This window comes from Carettochelys insculpta, chromosome 15, assembly GCF_033958435.1.
Source record: "Carettochelys insculpta isolate YL-2023 chromosome 15, ASM3395843v1, whole genome shotgun sequence".
Taxonomy (NCBI): Eukaryota; Metazoa; Chordata; order Testudines; family Carettochelyidae; genus Carettochelys; species Carettochelys insculpta.
Window position 1 is genome coordinate 36,307,475 of NC_134151.1, and position 23,318 is coordinate 36,330,792.

General features: G+C 45.0%; 1 protein-coding gene across 6 annotated transcripts in view; it reads left to right on the top strand.

The window, feature by feature from the left end:
- The window catches only part of SGCD (sarcoglycan delta), a 626,611-nt gene that overhangs the window by 370,952 nt on the left and 232,341 nt on the right, over positions 1 to 23,318 (top strand). For all 6 annotated transcript variants that reach the window (XM_075009828.1, XM_075009824.1, XM_075009826.1 and 3 more), the window contains one exon: positions 8,611 to 8,796. In XM_075009828.1, coding sequence (XP_074865929.1) covers positions 8,611 to 8,796 — 186 coding nt within the window. The remainder of the gene's footprint in view (positions 1 to 8,610; positions 8,797 to 23,318) is intronic.

Here is a 23,318-nt window from a genome sequence, read left to right on the forward strand (position 1 = left end):
TGTAACACTTTTGTATTTTTATGTCTGATTTTGTAGGCCACTCATTTTTTTTTTCTTTAGTGAAGTTATACTTGGGAGTACGCCACACAGATCAGACTCCTGATGGGGGTGCAGTCACCTGGGAAGGTTGAGAGCCATGGTTCTAGCTCATCTGCTTTCCCCCTCCCATTTGTGGATAATTTTGCAACCAGCACTGTTGAGAGGCATTGTCCCATCTGCCTCCATCCCAAATATGGGCACAAAATCACAGCTTTGGCAGTGGTTAACTTATGCCCATTTGGGGGTTGGTTTTGAGCCGTCAGACTTGGCCTGTGTTGTCTAATGATGTCAGTGGAGTAGCTTAAAGCTGCAGCTGACTGCACAGGGTAAGAAGAGATGCTGGGTCTGCCTTAGTTCTTTACTTCAGCAAACACCTCTTTGCAGCTCTGAACAGGGGAGCGGCTCAGAGTCGGAAGAGGTTGTTTCCGTGCCCACTGGTGAGATTGCAGCAACAAGGTGCAGGCAGAACTCCCCTGCCTCCCCGTGTATTTCCCTTCTGTTTGAAACACTTTTGTGCAAAGAGGGGTTGATCCTGCTTTAGGCGAGGGACTGGACTAGTTGACCCGCCGAGATCCGTTTCAGCCCTAGAATTCTATGATTCTATGATTAATCATTTGGACATTCAGAAAAGCAAATCCCCTTGGCACAGGAATGGCATTGGTTCTTCCTCTTGGGACTTGCTCGGTTCTGAGCTCCAATTCAGCCAACCGAGCTTTGCCTCCTGCCTGTGAATCTGTGGGAAATCTGATGACGTTGGTGTTTGTCTGGGAAACGTGGGCTTATTAGGTTGGTGTTTTAAATCCTTCCCTGCAAAGATAAAACAACTCCTGTTCGATAAATTGATAATGTGGATATTGCGGCGTGAACCCGACTAGCCCTAGCTGCATGAAAAAGGGAATCAGCAATCTGCTACTGGGCTTGGTGAAAGTGATGGGGAAGTGGGAAACTAACTAATTAGATGTGGTGTGATTTATAGAACGTGGTTTCTATTTTTGTTTTTACTTGTGATGCCTTTTGGCCAAGTTTGCCTTCCACAATCCTCAAACCATAACCACTGTTAGAAGGGCATCTGCAGATACCATGTCCTTGCAAGAAAGTTGTGGGTAGTAGTCTGCGTGGAACTCGCCCATGGGCCTTTAAAGGCACATCTACTGTAAGCTAGGGGTGTGATTTCCCAGCTTCTGCTCTGGCAAAGGGGCAAGACTGCTTCCCACACACACCAGAAGTGGCGCGTGCTGACACCAAGGTGTGACCCCCTGTGTATCACCCATGTATCACCTCTGCAAGTGTAAGTAGCTGCAGTAAGAGCTGATGGGAGTATGTGTACATGAGCTATGGGATCACACCCCTGGCTTGCAGTGTTATCATAGAACACTAGAACTGGAAGGGACCTTGAGAGGTCATCGAGTGCAGCCCCCTGCCCTTACGGCAGGACCAAGTACCATCTAGACCAGGGGTGTGCAAAGTGGGGTGTGTGTGAGCGGGCTGCCCCTCCCCCACAGCCACTCTGCTCCTATTTTGCTGAGCTCTGTTGAGAGCCATCTCCTGGTCTTTTATTTATTTATTTGCACCCAAGGCAGCAGCTCGCTCCTGGTGTCTCTCTCGGGACCCCTGCTGCAGGAGTGCAGCTTGATTAATGACCCCCCTGCAGGGAAGAGAGCAGCAGTGGCTGAGTGTTACGGCGAACTTGGCTGAGCTTTCCACTGACACAGCCTGCCCCATGCCTTACAAAAGGCTTTATAAATTGTGTTTCTTGAGGCACCCTGGGCTGGGCTTGCTTCAAAGTTTCTGAAAGCCTGATATAAAGAGAGAGGAATATATTTTGTTTAAAGTTTCATTGCTGCTAAGAATCCCTTACAGTGGGAAGCAGGGCAAGTTACAAAACTATCCCAATTACTATCAACCTCTTTCTATTTAGTGCCAGAATCAGGGAAATGATCCTGTGGGTCCAATAAGTAAAAAAGGAGATTTATAAAAATTTTGCTGGTCTCTCTTCCTTGACTGAACTAAAAATAAAAGCCGAGCTTTTCCAAAGAAAGCCTGGCATTCAGCAAGCCGATTTAGCCGCTGCCTCCCCCTTCATCCCCAGGGCCTTTGCCATCCCTGTTGCTGAGTGAGGGAGCACAGTCCATCAGTTCCATGACACCACCGCTCGCTTCCAGTGCCGATCAGGGAGCCCTGCTAATTGCAGGGACAAAAAGTGGGGCCTAGTGCAAACAGCTTGCTCACCCCAGGCTAGATTATCCCATTGTTGAGAGCTCAGCGTAGACTTAGCCCAAGGCATAAATAAAGCTGTCTCATTCTGCGCCTGATTGGCAGCCCAAGTCAATAGGAAGGTTCCTGTAGAGTTTGCATCAGGCCTTATTTAAGGTGTCCACAGTAAGGAGTCACTAGGGTATCCGGGTAATACAGGAGGTAAGGCAGTCAGCAGTAAAACCGAAAAATCATAAAGGGCAACCCTTGCAGTTTTCTCTTTTGACCAGGGTTTGAAATGTGGCAAGGATTGTCTTAATGCTCCATGCAAGTGTCCTGAAACCTTGTGTCTGGAGAGGTTGGGTACTTTAAACCAACATACTCAAGGAGTGTGTTCCTTCTCTGTTTCTGCTACTTCTCTTTGAATCTTAATTTTTCACATGCTAACGTACAGTCAAAGAACAGGCTTCTCTTTGTGTTCTCAAAACAAAAACTGATTTAAAAGCCCAACAAATGACTCCTGCTCCGAATTTTCCTTTACCAATCAGTGTTACGTGTTTATAAAAGAACACTCTTTGCAAAACAAAGCATTCTTTCCAGATAATGCTGTCTCCTGTGGTGCTGAGCATGCCACTTAGTGTTTAAGCTGGGAGAAATTGCCAAAATGTAAACTATAACTAGCATATTTTTCTGTCCCACACAGAGTAGAATATTCCTAGCAGATGCTTCTTGCTTCTTTTGCAAGTTGCCTTGCAAAGCTTTTCATTCTAGCTGTTTGTTTAATCTCCCTCAGCATTGTAAGTCCATCAGTATTTCTTTTCCTCTAGATAATGGGGCCATTTGAGTATCTTCTTTTGTCACTGCAGCATGTTTCTTCATTGTAACTCCTATGTAATGTTCTTGTTGTAAGTGCAGGGTACGTTACTGCTTCCAAGGCTCCACACATGCTGCAGGACTGCACATGATACATGCCTGTTCAGAAGAGAGCTGGACAAAATGTGTGTTGTGAGCCACAGAAGTATGCAAAATCGACCAGTTTCTGTGCCTGTGTGCTGTTCTGTAGAAATCATTTGCACACCATTTACTTCAGCTGGACGTGACATTTTCCCCACTCTCTGCGTTACAGGAAAAAAAAAAACTTTTTTGCAGTCGACAGAGAGTTTAGGGCTGGGTTGAAGTCACGTGTTGAAATCATGTGGTGCTTGTAAACAGCTTGATTCAGTAGGTTGTTAGACAGTTCGGTCTTTCCAAGGGAGAGGTTGTACTTCATGTGTGATTTCTGGGGTACTCTCTTAAAATATTGTGCAATAAATCCCCCTGTTCTCGAATAGCTTAATAGACCATATGTTGTAATAATGTCTCTCAGATGGTGAGAATTCTGTAATTCATTACTACTCAATAATTCTGTAATTCATTACTGCTAGATAATTCGCCTCTCACTACATCTGAGTGTATTTTTGCAAGTGAAATCACAGGCTCTTTGTCACTGGGCTTGTCTGTGTGATAGATACACAGATTTCAGCTTCAGGATTGCTTTTAGGGCTTGTCTACACAATGGGGGTGGGGAAACCAATCTAAGCGATGAAATTTCAGGTATGTGATTTGCATAGCTGAAGTCAGTGTGCGTAGAGCTATTTACTGCGGTATGTCAACGGGAGAACTCCCCTGGTGTTTTGTGTTGAGGTGGAGTACAAAGTCGACAGGAGAGTGGTTTGTTGTGTCTATACTAGAAGCGATAAATTGACCCCCTAGTGGATTGATTGCTGCCTCATCAATTTAGCCCTTAGATGTTACTGCCTGGGAATGGCTGTTTTTACTGACTTTGACATTTTTGTGTCAAGAGAGGTAGACCTATGTTAGTCTGTATCTGCAAAAACAACCAGAAATCTTGTGGCACCTTATAGACTAACAAATATAGTGGAGCATAAACTTCCATGGGCAAAGACCACGAAAACTTATGCCCGCAAAAGCTGATGCTCCAATATATCTGTTTGTTCATAAGGTGCCACACAGCTTCTCATTTTAACATCTCTGTGCCTCGCATGATTCTAGGCTTAGTTTTGCGAAGGAAATACGGTCCCTCTGTCAAAGATAGTAACCACGGTCTTGCAGTTGAGCAAGTCTTAGAGGTAGTCAGAGGACACTACTCCAGCGGTTCCCAACCCATTTTGACAGTTCAGGAAGACTTGGTGACCCAAGGCAATTCCAAAATGGGGAGGAGAAGGTAGACAGCAGAGCTGTAACTAGGTGTAATATTGCACCAGAGGCAAGAATATAAAATTGTGCCCCCTCACATTCATATGTTCATAATACTTATTTCACAGAAAAGGGAAAATATATTAATAAAATAATAACACTACATTTAGTGTAGTTAGTCAGAGCTGTGGTGGTGGAAAGACACTCATCCCCAAACTGCTTCCCCCAGGTTAAACCCCACAATCAGGGGCTTGGGGAGTCACCCTTAGAGGCTGGAGAGGTCTAGAGGGGGTTAGGGGAGTCACACTTAGGGCCTACGAGTCATTCAGTGTCAGAAGGGGGGTAGAGGAGACACACTTGGGCTGGAGGGGGCTAAGGGTGTCTCACTCAGGGGCTGGAAGTCAGTCTCAGGCTGGAGGGAGCTAGGGGAGGCACTGGGACCCTCCCACAGCTGGAAACTGGCTGGTGCAGAGCCTTGGCTGGCAGCACCGTCTGTGGGGACCGCACCTCCTGCAGAGGCTGGAAACCAGGGAGCTGATCAGCTCTGTCCTCCCTCCTTCCCAGCCTTGGACTCAGGCCCCCACCTCACCTGAGCTGGGCATGTCTTCTGAGGTATGCAGTTCTGTGCCCTGCAGGTAAAATGGTTCTCAATGTAATTGATTGGCTTAACTGCCTGACAGCTGTTAATTCAATTAAGACATTGAGAACCACTTCAGGAGCGTGAATGGCTTCTTAATAGCCATCTGTGGAGCTGCCCAGTCCAGCCAATGACCCTTTAGAAATGTAATCATGACCCAAAGGTTGGGAAACCCTGTTATACTGTGTTCCTTGGTTGACTCTTGTGATGGTTGGTGGTGTACGTAAAAGCCCACCTCTTGGAGACATGTTTTTACTTGAGACAGTCAGCTCTCAGGTAGATGGGCTTTTTTTGAGCGAATGTCTCATCCTCCCAGTAACAGAGAAAAGTTTGAAAACGTAACTTGTACATGCTCTAGGCTCAAAAACTGGAAGGCAAGTAACCCCCTACCAACATAGATTGTTTTCAAAATATTGTGATTTTTAAGTCATCCACGTATGTGGCGGGGGACGGGGGGGCAGTCTGACTTGTGAATTTAAATATTTGAGTTGGCAGTACAGACACTAAGCCTCCTTACCAGAGCCAGGGCCTAACCTGCCATAGGTATTAGTTGTAGGGGCACAAAATGGATGTGTTTAATATCTCAGAGCCCAGGTGTAGGTGTGGTGAAGAAGGAGGAAAAGCCTGCTGAGCCCTCCCTCTGAGAATGAGGTGCTGACATAGATTGAACCTCTCGAGTCCTGCCCAGTAATGGTCTGCCATAATTTTGGTTAGCCGGATGTCCACTTATCATAGTTATGGCCAGGTTTCCCGTGGTCCCATAAGGTTTGTTTATAGTCCCCAGTCCTGGCTCTCAGTGTTCTGTGCTGTTATTTAGCTGTAATTTACCCCTAAATGTCTTCTAAGAGACCAGCAAGCAGTGGAAGTGTTTGGTAATGAGCTAGACAATATTGACTGTGGTTCAGCAAATTCTCTGGTTCAGTGCTGGACTAAAGAGGTTCAACCTGTATTTAACAGCCCTGTTTTACATCCCAGCACGTACATAGTGCCAAATGTTGGCACAAAGGCCAAAGGGTGACAGTGATTCCTAAAGTGGACCCTTTCGGATTCCCTCCTGGATTTGGCGTCACCTTTGTCCTGTGCTGTACTGAACAGCACAAAATGGCCAAATAGCTCCAGTGTCAGAGCAAGGAATTGTCCCATTGCCAAATATGCAACATCAACTGCAGCTCTGAGTCAAATGGATTGACACAATGGAGGAATTTGCCCCACAGTGACTCATGGTGAATTCTGCACCAGTACCTCCTTAGGACTCTTTCTGAACAGCACAATTTGGCTCTGGGAATATAAAAGCTCTGCTCAAAGTTCCTCCTTAAAGCCAGTGGATACACTAGAACAATAGCAAAGATGCTGCTACCAAATGGTTTCTTAGTTTTTGTTCTCACTATCTTGTAACTAGGAGGACTTACATCACTTCATCCTTTATTGTAACTTTTGTCATTCGTGTTAAACAAAGACTAAAGGAAGGTGTAGAGAATGAGGAGGCAGTGGCCTTGATGTGAAGAGAGCTGCACGTAACCTCTTAATCTTGTCTACGTCTCTTTTCTAACAACTAGGAGTTTCTATTTATCAGTGGGTGGTTTAGCTGATACTTAGTTCTGCCTCAGCACAGGGGAATGGACAAGAAGACCTACTGAGCTCCCTTCCATTCCTTCATTTCCATGATCCTATAATCTTTCAGCTTTGTGCCTGCAGGCCTGCAAACATAAGAAGCAGTCCCCCAGAGGAATCCAATGAAATTGTCGCAAAATACGTCAGGAAATTTTTGTACCATGGTAGCCTCGCTCAGTGGGTGGTGCTCAATTGGTGGTTAGGACATGAGAGGCCAGATTGTGACTCCTGTGATATGGGGTACATGGGGAAGAGGGGTGTACAAGCAATGTGTGCTGTCTCTTACACCTGAGAGTGCTAGCACCTCCCACAGTCTTTGTGATTTGGAGGAGCAGAGGATGCTCTTTCTATCCTGGGGCACAAGATGCCAGATGGAAGGTGCAAAGGAAGGCAGCATTTGGGAGAGGGCAATGGCTAATGCAACAGGTCCACCCTCTAAGTGCCCAGAAAGCACCAAGAGCAGTGGTGAGCAACCTAAGCTGGTGAGGGGGGGCCACATGATTGGGCTCCCCCTCAGTGGGCTGCAAGACAGTTCTCCTGGGCCTCCCAGGATAAAGTCGCTTTGCTCACTGCGCTGGTGTACCTAGAATTTGTGTAGTGCGCCAACTGAACCGAAGGAGAGCTCTGGTGGGAAGTGGAGGGAGTACACAGCTCGAACAGGCAACGTTGTGTGTAGTCAGCACTCACCTCGCTTCCCATGCCCTGGCTTTACATGCATGTCATAGAATCATAGGGCTGAAAGGGACCTCATGTTGCTTTAGTGACACTGGTAGGAACAAAGCGGCGCAGATGGAAACCAGTGGTATGTGGCAGCCCTGCCTGTGGGCAGCAAAATGTTTCACAGGCCACATGTAGAACCCCAGTGGGTTTACAGGGTGCCCAGAGTGATCAGGCCCTTGGCATAAACTCGGTGCTCCTGCTGAAGCGCTGATGCTTGGCTTGTCTCCCTGCTCAGAGCTAGGTCATATATGCTACAGTCTAACACTCTGAGCAAAACTGTGCGTATGCTCCAAAATATCTATTAGTCTATAAGATGCCACAGGACCTCTTGTTATTTGCCTAGTATAGACTTACCCTAGAAACTGAGGGTTGTGCAACCAAGCTTTTGGTGAAATAAAAAAAATCAGTGTGTTTTGCAGATTCTGTAGTAACTACACCTACTTTCGTTCCTTTCCCTTCTCTGTTTTATTTCTGGGACCCTTGCAGGAGTTTCCCAGAGCGCCTCCGCAAACATTCAGTGCAAGACTTTCCCAGAGCACTGCCACAAATATACAATGCATCCCAGTTGAGCAAAAAAGTGGCAGAGCCAGCAATAAGAGAAAACTCAGCTCAGTGTGACTCTTTCAGCAGCAATTTGATTGGGAGTTTATTGCTGGAAAACTTCACATTTTAAATTTCCCTGGGGTAGGGGATTAGGGGTATGAGAAGAGAGAAATAAAGAAGCCAAATTCATCCCCTTTTTTTCCTGGCCACAAAGACTAAGTCTGTTTGAGATGATTTGCTTTATTGAAACCCTCTGAGAAATAATATTGCATCTTCCACCCAAACTGCTGAACTCAACTTCTTTTACCAGGCGCATGCAAAAATTCCACACTCAGGTTGTTGAGAGGGCCCAGAGTGCCTGCCTTGCAAAAACCAAAGTTGCTAAAAGAGTCATTGGAGAGCGTTCTCTATGGAAAGCCCTCACAGAGTGTGTGTGTGTGCCTATAAAACCTGCATTATGATTTATTGGTCTATAAAATGAGCCGTGTGAAGAACAACACAGAAACAAGCCACGGGGAGAGCCACTGTCCAGTTGGCGTTTTCCAAATTTAAAAGTGCTCTAAGCAGTGGAGAGACGTGTCCCAAGACAGGTCATTTTCACAAGGCATTTCTCACCACCTGATCTGTCCTGCAGTGTAATGCACCTGCTTCTTTTTATGTGGTTCTTTCAGATGCCTCAAGAACAGTACGCACACAGGAGCACCATGCAGAGCTCAGAAGGCCCGCAGGTATACAGAGTGGGGATTTACGGCTGGAGGAAGAGATGCCTCTATTTCTTTGTGCTACTCCTAATGATTTTAATCCTGGTGAACCTTGCCATGACCATCTGGATTCTGAAGGTTATGAACTTCACAATTGTAAGTAGGGGTTGCCAAAATTGGGGTTAAATACTGGGGGTAGGCCACTGGAGTTTCTTTCAGGCATTATTTAAGATACAATTTCAGTAGCGTGTGGTTTGGGTTCCCTAGGACACACATTGTGGAGCCAAGAGTGATGGTCTTCGTAATCTATTTTATCTCCTGGAGAAGCATTCTCAAGTCTGTATGCAATTTTATCAAGCCTCAGCATTCAAAAATCATGTTTGGTCCTGCAAAATATGAAATTGGTTGAAAAATCGTATTTTAACATACAATAGTTTTGAAGTGTTTTTACTTATTTGTCTCTGTGTTGAGTTTTTTAGCTTCACATTTTTAGCTTTCTCTCATGAGGGCTGGAAACTTTTTTGAAAAATGATGTGTCTTCAGAAACTGAGGCTTCACAGAAAACAAAGCAAAAAATTCTGTTACTTCTGATAAACCCATAAGACCTGGCCACATTGTGTATGTTGTTTACGTGGAAGTTAGTAGAGCATATCCTGTTCCTCAGGACGTGTGAGTTTCTGTCCATTTCTCTTGTTAATATTTTAAACTGCAGTTACCTGCTAACTGGGACCCAGATACGGGGTCCAATCCAACCCCCACCAAAGTTCAATGATAAACACCTGTCAAGTTTAATGAGAGATAGCACAGGGGTGAACTTTACCCTTTGAAGATATATCCTTTTGTGAGGACATAATTTGTGCATAGTCCTTTAGTTGGTCCTCTGCACAGGTAAAACTTGTCAAAACTTGCACCAGGACACAGTAAATCCACTCCACGGGAAGTGCTGTTTTAAAGCCACTCCCCATTCTCCGGTTTATAAGTTAGTTGAGCAGAGTGGAAAAAAAAAAAAGGATTACTTCATGAGAAAGTGGGAACTTTGTCAAGCTTAGGAGCATCAGAATCTTTTGGAGGAGCTCTCTTCAAAAACATAATCACAGAGCTAGCTCATGAGAGAGCTGTAAGATCAAATTGTACGTGGACAGTTTCTTAGATCTGGAAGTCGTGATGCGAGTAGAACGTTTGAGACAACACGTCTTCCTTTTTCCCCTCCTTTTACACTCTGAGCAGATCTACCTATGTTATCTCTTTGACAGTCAGCCAGAGCTTGAGTAAATCTATTGTATCCAGCAGACAAATGATTATGCCATTATAATTCCTTGTACTCATGTTCTCTAAAAGTTGTACTTTCAGGATGTACAGTAAATGGCAATGAATATCTTTTGTGCGTGTGCTTTGGGAGCAAAAAACAATGTAAAGCAATAATCTAGAAGACATTAGCCATTCCCAGTCGTTCACTAAGGGGCAAGCCAAAATTAGGAGTAATTAGAGCTTTACCATCCCTGTTATTTACTTTGATGGCATTAGTGTCATTATGAAGTAAAACTTGTGGCTTACTATAGTAATACATTTTAGAAAACAGCTGCTGGGAGATGAATATTGCTGCAGGGTTGGAAAACTGGTCTTATCCCAGCTGTTAATACCTGGTTGCAAGCCAGAGCTCTAACTCACCAACCTGTGTATCAAGGAACATTCTTCAGTTGCTGGATTTCAGGCCTCCTTTTTTCAGAGACTCAACTTTATTTCACGTTCAACACATCAGTCACATCCTTTGTTCCTGACCAGGGTCTTCTGCATGGGCCTCTACTTCAGGGGTGGGCGGTCAGTAGCCTGTGCTCTGGATGCGGTTTGCCAGGGTTAGTCCCCAGTGGGCTACTGGCAGTTTATTTACCAGCTCATCCACAAGTACAGCCACTCACAGCTCCGGTTGGCTGCAGATTGTTGTTCCCAGCCAATGAGAGCCGCAGGAGATGGTACAGACTGGAACACGACTTCCCGCAGCTCCCATGGCCAGGAACAGTGATCCTCAGCCAACAGGAGCTGTAAGCAGCTGTTCCTGTGGATGCATAAGTAAATAAAGTGCTAGCAGCCCACCAGGGTCTAACACTGACAAATTGTGGCCAGGCCACGTATTGCCCACCCCTACCCTCCTTCCTTCCCCATTGTCCTCTGCAGGGCATTTGTTTGAGTCACGTGTACTCCGGATTCCATCTCTTGACTTTAGTAGGAAGCAGCCTGCCACTCTCCAGCTCATCTGAGCTATTTGCTGACTTGTCGGAAGACCCGGTGAACTTCAAGCTATCACATGCTCCCTGGTCTTACAATGTCAGCTGACTGGTTGCAGCTGGGGCTAGGCCCAGCTCTCCTTAAAGGGCCAGCCGCTCTGTGGCACTGGTTTGGTATTGGTCCCAGAGCAGAACAGATTCCAGTAAATATTTATTTCATTGTCACCACTTGTAAATTCACTAGGCAGTGAACAGTCTGGAGCAGGGGGTCTGCAACCTGTGGCTCTTTAAGGAGGTTGTGGCTGCTGATGTTATAATTAGAAAGTAAAACAAAAACAAAACCCTCCTGATTTTTTCGATAAACAGTGAACATCTAAAAGTCCCAAAATGAACAACTGATATGTACATAGCAAACAATGTGTGATCTCAAAATGTAGGAGGACTCCCCTTAGTGCTCTGCAGAGAGAGAGAGAGGAGGTGCAAGAGTGAAAGTCAGGAAGACAGTAGTACAAACACACACGCACACGAAGTGTGAGGAAATACAATATGTAAAAAGTTTGTGCGTGTCATGCAGTCCTGCCCACAGGCCACGTATAGCCCACCCCGCACTACTTCCTTCCCCATTGTCCTCTGCAGGGCATTTATTTGAGTCACATGTACACTGGATTCCATGCATCGCATTACAAGTCATCGCGTGCGATGTTCTTAAAATAGGGGTTACAAAAAGTACGGTTTGACGTTATTTATTCAGGAATGTCTCCTATTCACGTGCACTATGGCGCTTGAATTACTGAGTTTTTGACCAAACTGGAAAATAAGATTCTTCTTGCTATTTTGGTTGCTGACCCCTTATCTGGGGTACTGGGTTATAGATTCTGAAGCCTGAAAGGAGACCTGGTGGTGTTGGGGTTTGTAAAACCTACGCCCAGGCGTAAGGTGATAAGTTTGACTCAGACTGTGAAAGGAAAGGCAAATGCACATTTCTATCCAAACAGTGTCACAGTGGTAGACAGGGTAAGAAATGAAGCTCCAAAATCCAGGGGAATTTTGTAGTTCAGTGGGCACAGTGCTTTCAGTTTTTACCTTTACACTCAAGAATTGCAGCCTGTTACAGGTGTGGGTGACCCAGAGTGAACGAATGACTCTTTGGTATCTGTATAGAAGCAGTTCTATTACCTAGCTATCCAAGATGGGGGTGGTTGAGAAACGCACTCCTTTTTGACTTCTCCACCCTGCCCACATGCTCTTTTTTTCTCCTGGTTTATGAATGGGTGGGGCCAGGAAGTCATGTTCCATATGCCCAACATGGGATTACAACATGACAGGATTTTGTTTGTACTGAATTGAACTGATTCTCTATTAGATCAGTTATTTATCATACTGCTCAAACTGCAGTTTTGCATCCCAGATCCTTATCATGAGCATTCAGCAGAGAAAGCCTGATGCCTTTTCCAAGCATTGCCCTCCGCAACACAAGAGCCTTCCTCCAAGCTCTGTGAAGGTTGCAACAAACTAGGAAATGTTTTTTGTAGAGATGAAAGAGGTTGGAAGTCCTGCCTGGAACTCTTTCTTCTGGTGTATCTATTCTAGTGCTCTCAGCTGAAGCAGAACAATGATGCCGTGTTTGGAATCCCCAAAAGGGCTGCTAGAGTCTGTGGTAAAGATGCAGGAAGAGATTTGTCATCTGCAGCAAAAGAAGAAACAATGATAGCTTCCACAGAGTGGTTAGTGTTTTTTGGCCTTTGTCTGGGAGGCAGTGAATGAGGATATCGATCTGAGTGAGGCTGAACTCTGAGACAAAGATGTTGCTGTGGCAGAAGCTTTTAACCAGACAGAGGAATACTCAGAATTTCCCTGAGAGAGAACTTAATGCTTCTGCCTGCAGCTTCTCTTGTTAGGTGTTGGTGTTCCCAAGCTGGGGCAGACCAGCCTTCTGACTTCCACGATGGGCAGCTCTTGCTGCAGACTGTAGCTGGTGAGAAGCTCTCAAGCCAAGGATAGCTGAGCTGGATGGAGATGAGGCATTCAAACAGTTGGCATGGGTGGGCTGGTGGGGACCTGGGCAATTCACACGTATGAATTGCTGAGAGAAGTTATGACTCTGCCTGACCCATGGCGCCATGGCTTTGTGCTGGAACAGAGAAAGCTGGACACGTGCAGGAAGACGGCATTGAAAACAGACAAGGAATAAACACACGTGGCGGGCCCCTGCCCTAATGACATGTAGGGTCAATTTTAATTTTTAAATCAAGCTAGTGGCTGCAGCTACACGAGGGCCTTAATTTCCCCCCTATGAAGAGGTGATGGATGTTTTAGGGAGAAAAACCAATTCAGGTCTGGTGATAGCCACAGCACTTATCAGCTGAGCTACCTGAGCCGAAAGGGACAACCATGCGGCAGGCTGCCAACCCTTCCAGAACTAGGAGAAAGTTGTTTCTGAGTGCTTGTTCCTGTTCTTTCCCCCACCTAGGGGTGTGCATACCCACAGGCACTGCTGTCGTGATTTTTTTGCCTTCGCGGGATCCATGGGGATCTGGCGCTCTGTGGAGTTCCACGCTTCTCCAAGGGTGGATGAGGTGCCCCCAGCCCCATACCGCCATTTTTGTGTCCTTCCAACTGCCCATGTGGGTTGGTCGGAGTGCCTTCCTCTTGCTTTGCCTACTGGTGATTCTCCTGTAGTAGCTGATTAATAGTAAGTAAGTGTGAAGTGTTACAAATTTGATTAAAGACTAACAATTTTATTTATAAGGGCATGAGCTTTTGTGGGTAAGACCCACTTCTTCAGATTTTTCTATTCCAGAATCTGAAGAAGTGGGTCTTACCCACAAAAGGTCATGACCTTATAAATAAAATTGTTCCTCTTTAAGGTGCTACAGGACTGCTTTTTTTGTGAAGCTACAGACAAACATGGTGACTCCTCTGAGACAAGTTGTTAGTTTGTTAGCAGGGACTTTGCCCTGGCATGAGGGATGACCGGGTCCCTGGACTTCAAACCAGCCTCCACTTGTGGTAAGTCTATGCCAGTTAGCAACCCTCACTGCAGTTGCCGAAAGAGCAGAAGCTGCAAGAATTCCAAGCCAAGGATCCAGAATATGTGGGACCTTTACCTAAGACCGCTCCTCATGGAGGACACGCTTTGCCCCGCATCCCATTCCCTCAGTTCCCCAGAGAAGCCCTTGCTGCACAAGGAGTGCTTATTATATCCAGTAGGTGCTCGTGGCATGTTAGTAACACAGCAAGCTGTTTGTGGGAGAAAACTCGGGTATAATGAATGCTGCTCATGGAGGCCATGTCTACACTAGCCAAAAACTTCGAAATAGCCATGCAAATAGCCATTTTGAAGTTTACTAATGAAGCGCTGAAATACGTATTCGGTGCCTCATTAGCATGCAGGTGGCCGCGACACTTCAAAATTGATGCGGCTCACCACCGCGCGGCTCGTCCAGACGGGGCTCCTTTTCGAAAGGACCCCAGCTACTTCGAAGTCCCCTTATTCCTATGAGCAGATAGGAATAAGGGGACTTCGAAGTAGCTGGGGTCCTTTCAAAAAGAAGCCCTGTCTGGACGAGTCGTGCAGCGGCAAGCCGCATCAATTTCGAAGTGCTGCGGCTGCCCGCATGCTAATGAGGCGCTGAATACGTATTTCAGCGCTTCATTAGTAAACTTTGAAATGGCCACTTGCATGGCCATTTCGAAGTTTTTGGCTAGTATAGATGTAGCTGGAGAGTGACAAATGAGGAAGGAAAGGGCAGAGTGAATAAAAAATAACTCTTCCAAAAGGAGAACTGTTCTTAGGGCCTCTTGATGAGAGAACCATCTGCTCCAGGAGCGGTCAATAATCTTGGTTGGGTGGTATGTCAAGAACTTCTTAAGTGGTTACAGAGCGCCCTGTTCTGTGATATTAATGGAGGGGAGGTGGGTCTGGGAAGGAGGTTGGGTGCAGAGGGGAGCTTGGGGTGGGGTACTGGGGTGCAGGAGGAAGATTGGGTCTGGGAGGGAGCTTGGATAAGGAGGGGTGTGTGACTTGGGGCAAGTGTGCAGGAGGAGATCGTGACCTCGTGAAGGGTGTTGGGTACAGAAGGAGGTTATGACCTGGGGCAAGGGATTGGGGTGCAGTAGGGGTTGAGACCTGGGATAGGGTGTTGGGGTGCATGAGGAGATTGTGATTTGGGGCAGGTGGCTGGGGTGCGGAAGTGGGTGCCAGGTGCAGGCTATACCTGGGAAGCACTTTCCATAGGTGGCTTCCAGCTAGCGGCCCAGCGAGATCCTGTCGCTGCGTCCCCACATGCTACTCCAAGTAGCCAGCTGCTGGGTTCAGCGTGTGCATCTGTGCATAGTCCTGCCTCCATGTCCCCTGGCACAGAAGGTGTGATGTTCTGCCGAAAGGGAGCATAAATATTACATAGCAATTTCTGCAAATCCAGGCTGACTGACTTTTGCAAGACCATACCTTCAATGTCACATCCTGTGTTCACCTTCTGGGAAATGGAATACAGGAATTGCCAGACTGCATCAGAACAGTGGTCAATCTAGGCCCATAGCCTATCTTCAGCAGTGACTAGAATCCTGCAGTAGGAAATGACTAGGCAATTTGCCTATACAAAAGGCTCTTGCCAGCCCCCATCAGAGATTTACCCAAATAGCTCACAGAAAATCCCCATTTTCCTTCCTGTGCCACTCAGTGTTTTATGGGGTTTGGGATCGTCAATGCCAGTTTCTGGTATCTCCTAAAATTGAACATTGCAGAGGAACAAACCAAAGCATCTCTTCAATAAATTAAGTCCAATTTAAGCCTGAAAATGTATATTTGAATATCGCAAGTGAATTGTTTACCACTTAAAGAGGTTAAATGCAGCTATCTGCATTATGAAAGCTAAGTAATAATACTATCTTGATTGCTTTATTAAAAGGCCATAAGAAAAAAATGAGCTTTTTAGAATTGATTATAAAGAGTTACTTTAATACATTTAGTCCCTCTTGTGTGTAAACTACCTGCCATATTTTAATTACATGGAAACAGTAGCGTAATAATGCGGCAGTGAAGTTGGGTCAGAGTTAGGAAAACTCGTCTTAGCTAATAGGCAGGCTTCTCTTACTAATGGCTCAAAGTAATGGGTTTTGTTTTAATTATTTTTTTCATTAAATATGCCTTCTGCATAAAATGTGCTCATACAGTCTGGGTTCCCTTATCACTAGTTTCTCTGGAGTCTCCCTAGAGGTGAGAAGATTTTTTGCTTTGCCTGTATTAGAGGGAAAATTTCACAACCTTGCGGCTTAAAGTTCTCCCTCTGTATTTTTACAGCTACAGTAATCCATCAGCTAGAAGCGGTTAGGGTTGGAATTAGATTTAGAGTTGCATCAGCTTTATTGCTGCAGGGGCCAAGTTCCCCCCTCGCTCACAAAAATGGTACCTTTCCCCCCTCTTAATTCATTTTGTTCTTTTTTATATGATGAGTGATACATTTTTTGAGATTTTCTACTTGACTCAGGCACTTTGTATATTTCACCTTGTTTCAAGTTCACCTCTTCCCAAGTTCTCCAGAACTGCTTCTCTAGGGCCAGGTCTACACTAGGAAGCAAAAAATGATTTTAAATACACAATTCTGTAGTCGACATATCTAAAACTGACTTTTTGCCATGTCGACTGGAGACTTCCTTTACTCCTCGCAGCAGCCAGAAGTACTAAGGTCGATGGTGGTGCCATAGCAGGCTGATTTAACACATCCCCACCGGGAGCACTAAATCGAACCCTAGAAGACTGACAGCTATTCCCCTAAGTGTAGACGTAGCCTAGGTATAAAGACCCTAATCTTGTAGGGCTCCAATCATGACTACCATGCAATGTGTGATTCTCTCATGCTGGAGTGAGCAAACTTTTTACGTTGGGGTCCCCCCTCATCTGTCCAGTGTAATCCAAACTGACAGAAATTTCAGTTATGTTCACATGAAGAAAAAAAAAAAAACACTTGGCACATGTAAGAAAATAAGTTTGTAGTATGTAAAAACTTTATTAACTGGTATATAAATTTGACTGCACAGACCTAAAAACAATAACATATTTCTACATTTTTAATGAGATGGATGAGCCTGAGACCCAGCTGCTGGTTATGCTGCACCCTCCTTATGAAATTTCACACACCCCTGAGGTGAATCTGCACCCCCATCTTTGAGTGCCGCTGATCTAGTGCTATGCAATAATTGATTCCATGGCTGAAGACCTGACCCCAGTGAAGTCACCTGACCTTTTGCCAGGATTTCATCCCATGGATTTTTCTTTAAAGTTCTGCGCACCAAGTTTTCCTTTACTCCCTGGTAGAATGAGAAATGATTTTTCTTCCTGTTATCAGAGGTCAGATCTCCTGGTTGTAGTCATTTGGTCTCTGGGATAGTAGGTGATTTTAATGAGGGATTGCACATTTTTGTTGGAAGCTCAACCATTTCATTGTGACGTTTCTGCCCTCTCGGTGGGTGTCTCCTGTCCCGTCATGGTGAACAGCTGCTCTTCACTTCATCCATTTCTTTGGATGTTGTCTCATCTTTATTACCTAAAAGAGACCATCTTCTGAGATTTGCTTGTCCCCAACTTCCTCTCTTGTGAAGATTACTGCAAAGAAATAATTTGATTCATCTTCCAAGTCCTTGTTCTCCTCAGTTGCTCCCTTTATCCCTGATGGCTCAGTGGGCCTATTGATTCTCTCACAGCCTTCTTGCTTCTACTAGCCTGAGAGAATTACGTCTTGTTTGTTTTCATGCCTTTGGCTATTTGCTCTTCAAATCTCCTGTTAAGGCTCCTAATTTCCTTCTTACATTTCCCCTGCCGTAGTTTATGCTTTTTTTATTGCCTTTGTTTGTAGGCTGGATTGCCATTCTCTGAGGAGTACTTCACTGACTTGAATAGTTCCGTGAACCTTGCTACTTGGCTGAACTAGGTTTTACCTTTAAATTTACAAGGGACAGGTATTTGTTTGTAAATTTAACAGGATTTCTTTCTTTTACTCTCACTAATGACTGCATGAAAAGCCAAGTCCCCTTCAGTCCATCATCCCCTTCTGTTGTCTGCCTGTGCCTCTTTCTCATTCTGGCTGAAGCGTCTCTGGACTTGACAACATGGTTAGGCCACCAATTTAGTTACACAGGCACAACGTTGTGAGTGTACTATCTTAAAACATTGTAAGGGCTTCTTAGATTAGTTTAGGTTAGATCGTTAACAGGCTTAAACTAGATTGATTTAAGACACTCCTTAAATCACTAAGAAATGTCCACACACAGACTTGCTCTCTTTAGTTAAAGTGGTTCAGCTTTGTGTTTAAACAAGAGTGTAGCTCTCTCTAGCCTATGTTTTTATATTACCTGCCCAACTCAGAAGGACTTTGCTCCTTCTACCCACTTAATTACAGTCTACCTGTTTGATTTGATAGCAGTGATATAAATAACATGGCAAAATGTGAGGCCTGAGAGACATGCGCCCACAGATTTCAGCAAGTCGAGTTTTATTAATCTCAAAATTATCTTCCCAAATTAAATTTAAAAGCTTCGAACGGAAAGAAGAGCTTTTCATTCACTCAGATTCCCCACACAGTCCAAACTCCTCTGTCCTCGCTCCGGGGGAGGATGGTGTATATAAAGGGATATTTTGTGAGGGGAGCTGCACTATTCAATCTGTTGAATGAAAGGGGTCAGTTTAATGTTAGTGTAAATTATGCCAGTGCTGAGATGCAAACGGCCTGGGAACTGATACATTCTCTCCATGAATCAAAGATGTGGAATTTATTTCTATGCTTTAATGCAGCTTGCAAGGGCAGATACAGTACCTTTCCCTCCCCATACACGCAGAGTATGTTTTCATAGGAGAGAATAAGTTGTGCCACAAGCCTGCAACACATGATGCTTTGAACATATGCTCACAGTTCACTGCATGCATACAGATTTACCGTCTTCTGGCAGGTTGGGTGTGTAGGGCCAGCTGTTGAGTTAGAATAGCCAGGTTCTACACAATCAGGAAGTATATCACCTATTAAAAATACATTACTGCTTTGCCTAGTCTCTCCAAGAAGAGAGATGAAAATAGAAAACCTTCCCGGGAGGTGAGGCGCAGGAGATGTGTAACGTGATATGGAGTATTTGGACTCTGGCTTGTCAGTTCATTTCCAGCCAGGTCCTCAGTGACCAATTCTCTGATAACTGTCCTTTGGCCTGCAGTAGATGAAGGGACTGAGGGACAATTCCTAGTAAGATGTCTCCTCATCACAATTGCCATCCTTTTCTGAAACTTTCTCCAGAGGGGCTGTGATGGGGTGACGTGCCCTGTCACACCCCTACCTCTTTCAGGAACATAGACAGATCTGAGGCCTCCTGGCTCATGAACACCACCACCTTGTTCAGTGTTTTAATCCTTCCTTCAACATGTATCGTCCTCTCTGCACCTTCACGCTCTAGCTCAGCTTTCTAACCCCTTCTTCAGAAGGGCCCCCCAGTTTGCTATGTATTATGTGTTGAGGGGACACTATTCCTGGTTAAGGTCCTAGTGAGCTAGCAGCACCTCAGGTTCCTACTCAGAGAATTCCCTTTGTGAGTCTCTATTGGCCTTCTGTTTTTCTCCTTCTCCCTCCCCCACCACCCCATCGGCATGCCTTCCTGTGCCTTTTATACAGCTTCCCTGTTAGTGGGCTGATTGGCTCACTAGCCCCTGTCTGGCTTGGTTATCTGGAACACCTGTCTCCAGCTAAGCTGTCTCCAGGGAAAGCTAATTAGTACTTTAGTGACCAGAGTTCTGGCTCATGGTCTTGCTGCCATCACTCCGTCACAAAGTCCAAGTATTAAACTTGGCACGAACACTTGACCTAGACTTCACCCTTTCAGAACAGTGGAAGACTCTTGCATGTTGACTCTTTTTCAGTCCCTGCTCATTCTTGCCTTACATTCATTCTTTCACTGTGGGAGCTTCGCTCCTGCCTCTGAGATGCAGGTCTCTAACTGGTGCCCACAAATTACCAGGTCCTTTTATTTGGTTCTCTGCTCCCTGCTGTGCTTAGTGGAGTGAGGAGCAGAGTAGTGTGTGATCAGAATGGGGTGAGATCAATGCTGCAGTAGCATGAGAACACAAGGCCAATGGAAAAGGAAAGAGGGGAAGAACCATGTTGGTTTTCATGTGTGTATAGCTTGCTCCATCACTAAGACTCCTAGATGTGACAGTAATATAAGTCATTAGAAGGATAGGGAAGAGAGGCATACAGAAGGGGGAAATGGTGGAATCATGATGCCAGCTCTGGAAGATCTCAGTTTGTCACTTTGAATCAACACCATCGCTACAAATGGGTCAAGAATGCAAAAATTCTGTTTTTCCAAAATTTCAAGAGTCTTGTTTCAGCCCATTTTTGTAGAGAAGAATAAGTCATGAATATTCAATTCCAAATCCTACTTTGCCAAACTTCTGGAATATCGTTCTGGACTTTGTGACAGGGTCCCTATTAGGCCCCTAGAGTTTCTGCACTTCTTGGCTGTTTCGTGTGTGCCTCAGAGACTCGTGGTGGCCCCTTAGCTGCTTGGGTCCTTCCAAAGGCACGGGTATCCACTTACCAATCCAATTCACAAGCAAGTCCTCAGTGAAGGTGGAGCAGACCCCTGTTACAGGGTTCAGGCTACCCCTGTTTACCCAACAGGGCAACCCTCCTGGGGAAGGGTAGGGGTAGTCCAGTCCTGCCCACTACCCTAGACTCTAGCCCAGGATCCCTAAGAGAGAGAGGTGGTTGGTGAGGTTCTTATCCCTGCCCTAACATAGCAGCCTCTCCCTGGGCCACTTCACCCACCACTTTCCTCTGGTACCTGCTCTCCAAGCTCCAGCCTTTTCCTCCATGTGCACTTCCCAACTCCTCCCCTTCCCGCCTGCGGGGGAAGACTTTTATACTGAGCCTGTAGGCTTATCCTGGCAGCAGTTAGGTGATTGGCCCAGTACTGCAAGCTGGTCCTTAATAAACCCCATCTGTGAGCCTAGTTAGGGAACAGGTAGGCATTGACCCAATTCCCGTGTACCTGACTTCTGTAAGGCTCTTGCAACCTGCAGGCTGTGGGCTGCCACAACTTCTTCTCTAATCTTAAGAAACAAAAGATTTCGTATTGTCACTCTTCTGAGTGCCAACAAAAGACAATCTTCAGACTCTAACATCCAAAGTAGAAACAGATCTGCGTGTAAGGGTACATCTATGCTACAGGGAAGATCGACCCAGCCATGGTAGATCTTCTGGAGTTTGATTTAGTGTGCCTGGTGGAGATGCACTAAATCGAATTTACAGGGCGCTCCCATCTACCACAGTACTCCTGACCCCCATTAGGAGTAAGAGGAGTCAACAGGAGCACAGGCTCCCGTTGTCCTCCCTTAGTGGAGATGGTGCGGAAGCCCAAATTAAGTTATGTCAACTCTAGCTGTGTGATGAACGTAGCTAAAACTGCACTCCTCAATTCAACCTTCCTCTGTGGTGTAGATCTACCTTCAGAGAATATTTGAAAGGTTTTCTCATAAAGGTGTATAGAACTGGGAGGATGCTGGCAGGGGGCTTGTTCTATGAATAATTTATAATCTGGTTTTCCTTGTGTTTTTGCAGACTGATGGTAAGACATTACTTCATTCAGAGATGCATAGCAGAACTGCTAAACAGAACTGATCATCCAGACATTTAGTTTTCTTCATCTCTGTGGTTTCAATAATTCTGGTCTCTCCGATTTTTTCTGATGTCCCTTCCACACCTTTTTCATTTATAGCATGAGACACCTAACAGGCATTACTATCCGCAGAAATTAGTTGTTCTGGAGTACCTTTTCTGTGAAGTTTTCCTAAAAGCTAACATGATGATTGGTTTAATTAGCCTCCCCTTCTCAGTGGTTATGCTTGATGCCCAGAAGTACAGAGCTGTCAGATTCTTGTGAAGAATGCTACTGGAAAAGCAAATAATGTGCATTTTCAACAGGACCTGTCAGCTGCAAGAGTTGGGCATGGGTGGCTTTGGCTTTAATAGGGCCTCCATTTGAGTTTAGATATTTAAGTTTAAATTAATTCACAATAAATTTATTTTTAAAGATTGGAAACACAACCTTTAGAAATGATCAAAATGAAGCACTTCAGTTCACCTGCTTTTTATTTCTTACAAGAGTTTTTGCATTCCTGTCCTGATACAGAATGGAAAATTTTTCTGAAATCTCAAATTCTTCTCAAGACAGGAAAACCATTTTCCATCCAGCTCTGCTGTCCCATTCTATCAGGGTACAGTGAACTCAGCATTAAGTGAATAGAATGGAGTTTCAGGAACTCTTAACATTGTCTGGGCTATGGACATCACAAAAAAAGAGGGGAGAGAATGAGAACTGGGGCCAGATTCTGATCATAGAATGGGGAGTAATTCTACTTAATTACACTTTATGAAAGAGAAAAGAGTCATGTTTTAGGTATTTGGACCTTTTTCATTGCATTCTGTTTAGTCATATACTGCTGGCCAGAGGAGGTATAAAATGCTACCATTCTGTATGTCTAAATTACAGTACGAGGTGCAAGGAGTTGGGCAGTGGAGAACCAAGACATCTGTCTCAAAGCACTAATTTATGTGCCTTACTGCTGCAGGCTCACTGTTACTAGATTTCGCTTGGCTAAATAAAAGGAGTGGGAGGCCAGGCAGGAGATGTCATTAATATCAAGAGTAGATTTTGTCTCAAATAGCACAATAAAAGATCGTCCCTGTTGAAATATGTGCCTGGCTTGAAACTCAGGCACTGAAATATTAATTAAAAATAATCTGATCTGTCTGCTTCTAAAAGACAGATGAGTTTCTTTTTTCAGAGCTGCAAGACCACACTCCATTGCGGTGGCTTGCTGGGATGGCCTATAAGGATAACAGCAAAATAAGGTGAATCACAGACAGGTTTATAAAAGAGGAATGAATGTAAGTATGGCCACTCTACTAGGGATTTCAGCCTTTTCCTTTTGGATTTCCACCATCTTCTCACTCACCTGACAGTGCTGTCCCCTTCTTTTCCTTTTTCAAATGAGAGAGTAACAGCTTGTGAAATTATAGCAATTTTCCATATGAAATGTGCCTGAGAAAATGAAGCTTAACCTCAACGTAAGCCTCTACGTCTTTGGTAATTCCTTCTAACTGAAGTCTTTGTAGTTCCCCAGAAACCTGTTTTACTCTTTCTGATGAGTCCCTGAAAACACTTTTGTTAGACGTGGCCAGGGGATTTTGATAACAGATCCTTTAGTATAGCCTTAACCAGTTAATGTAAGGTTTAACTTCCCAAAAGCCAGGGCAGTGGTATGATTCTGACATGCGCATATTTAATCTTCTTTAATTGCCCAAATGGTTATTCCATTTGCACAGTATCCCATTCGGAAACCTCCTGTTGCATAGTGACAGAGAGGGAGCCATTCTAGTCTATATACTATCAAAACAAAAAAGCAGTCCAGTAGCA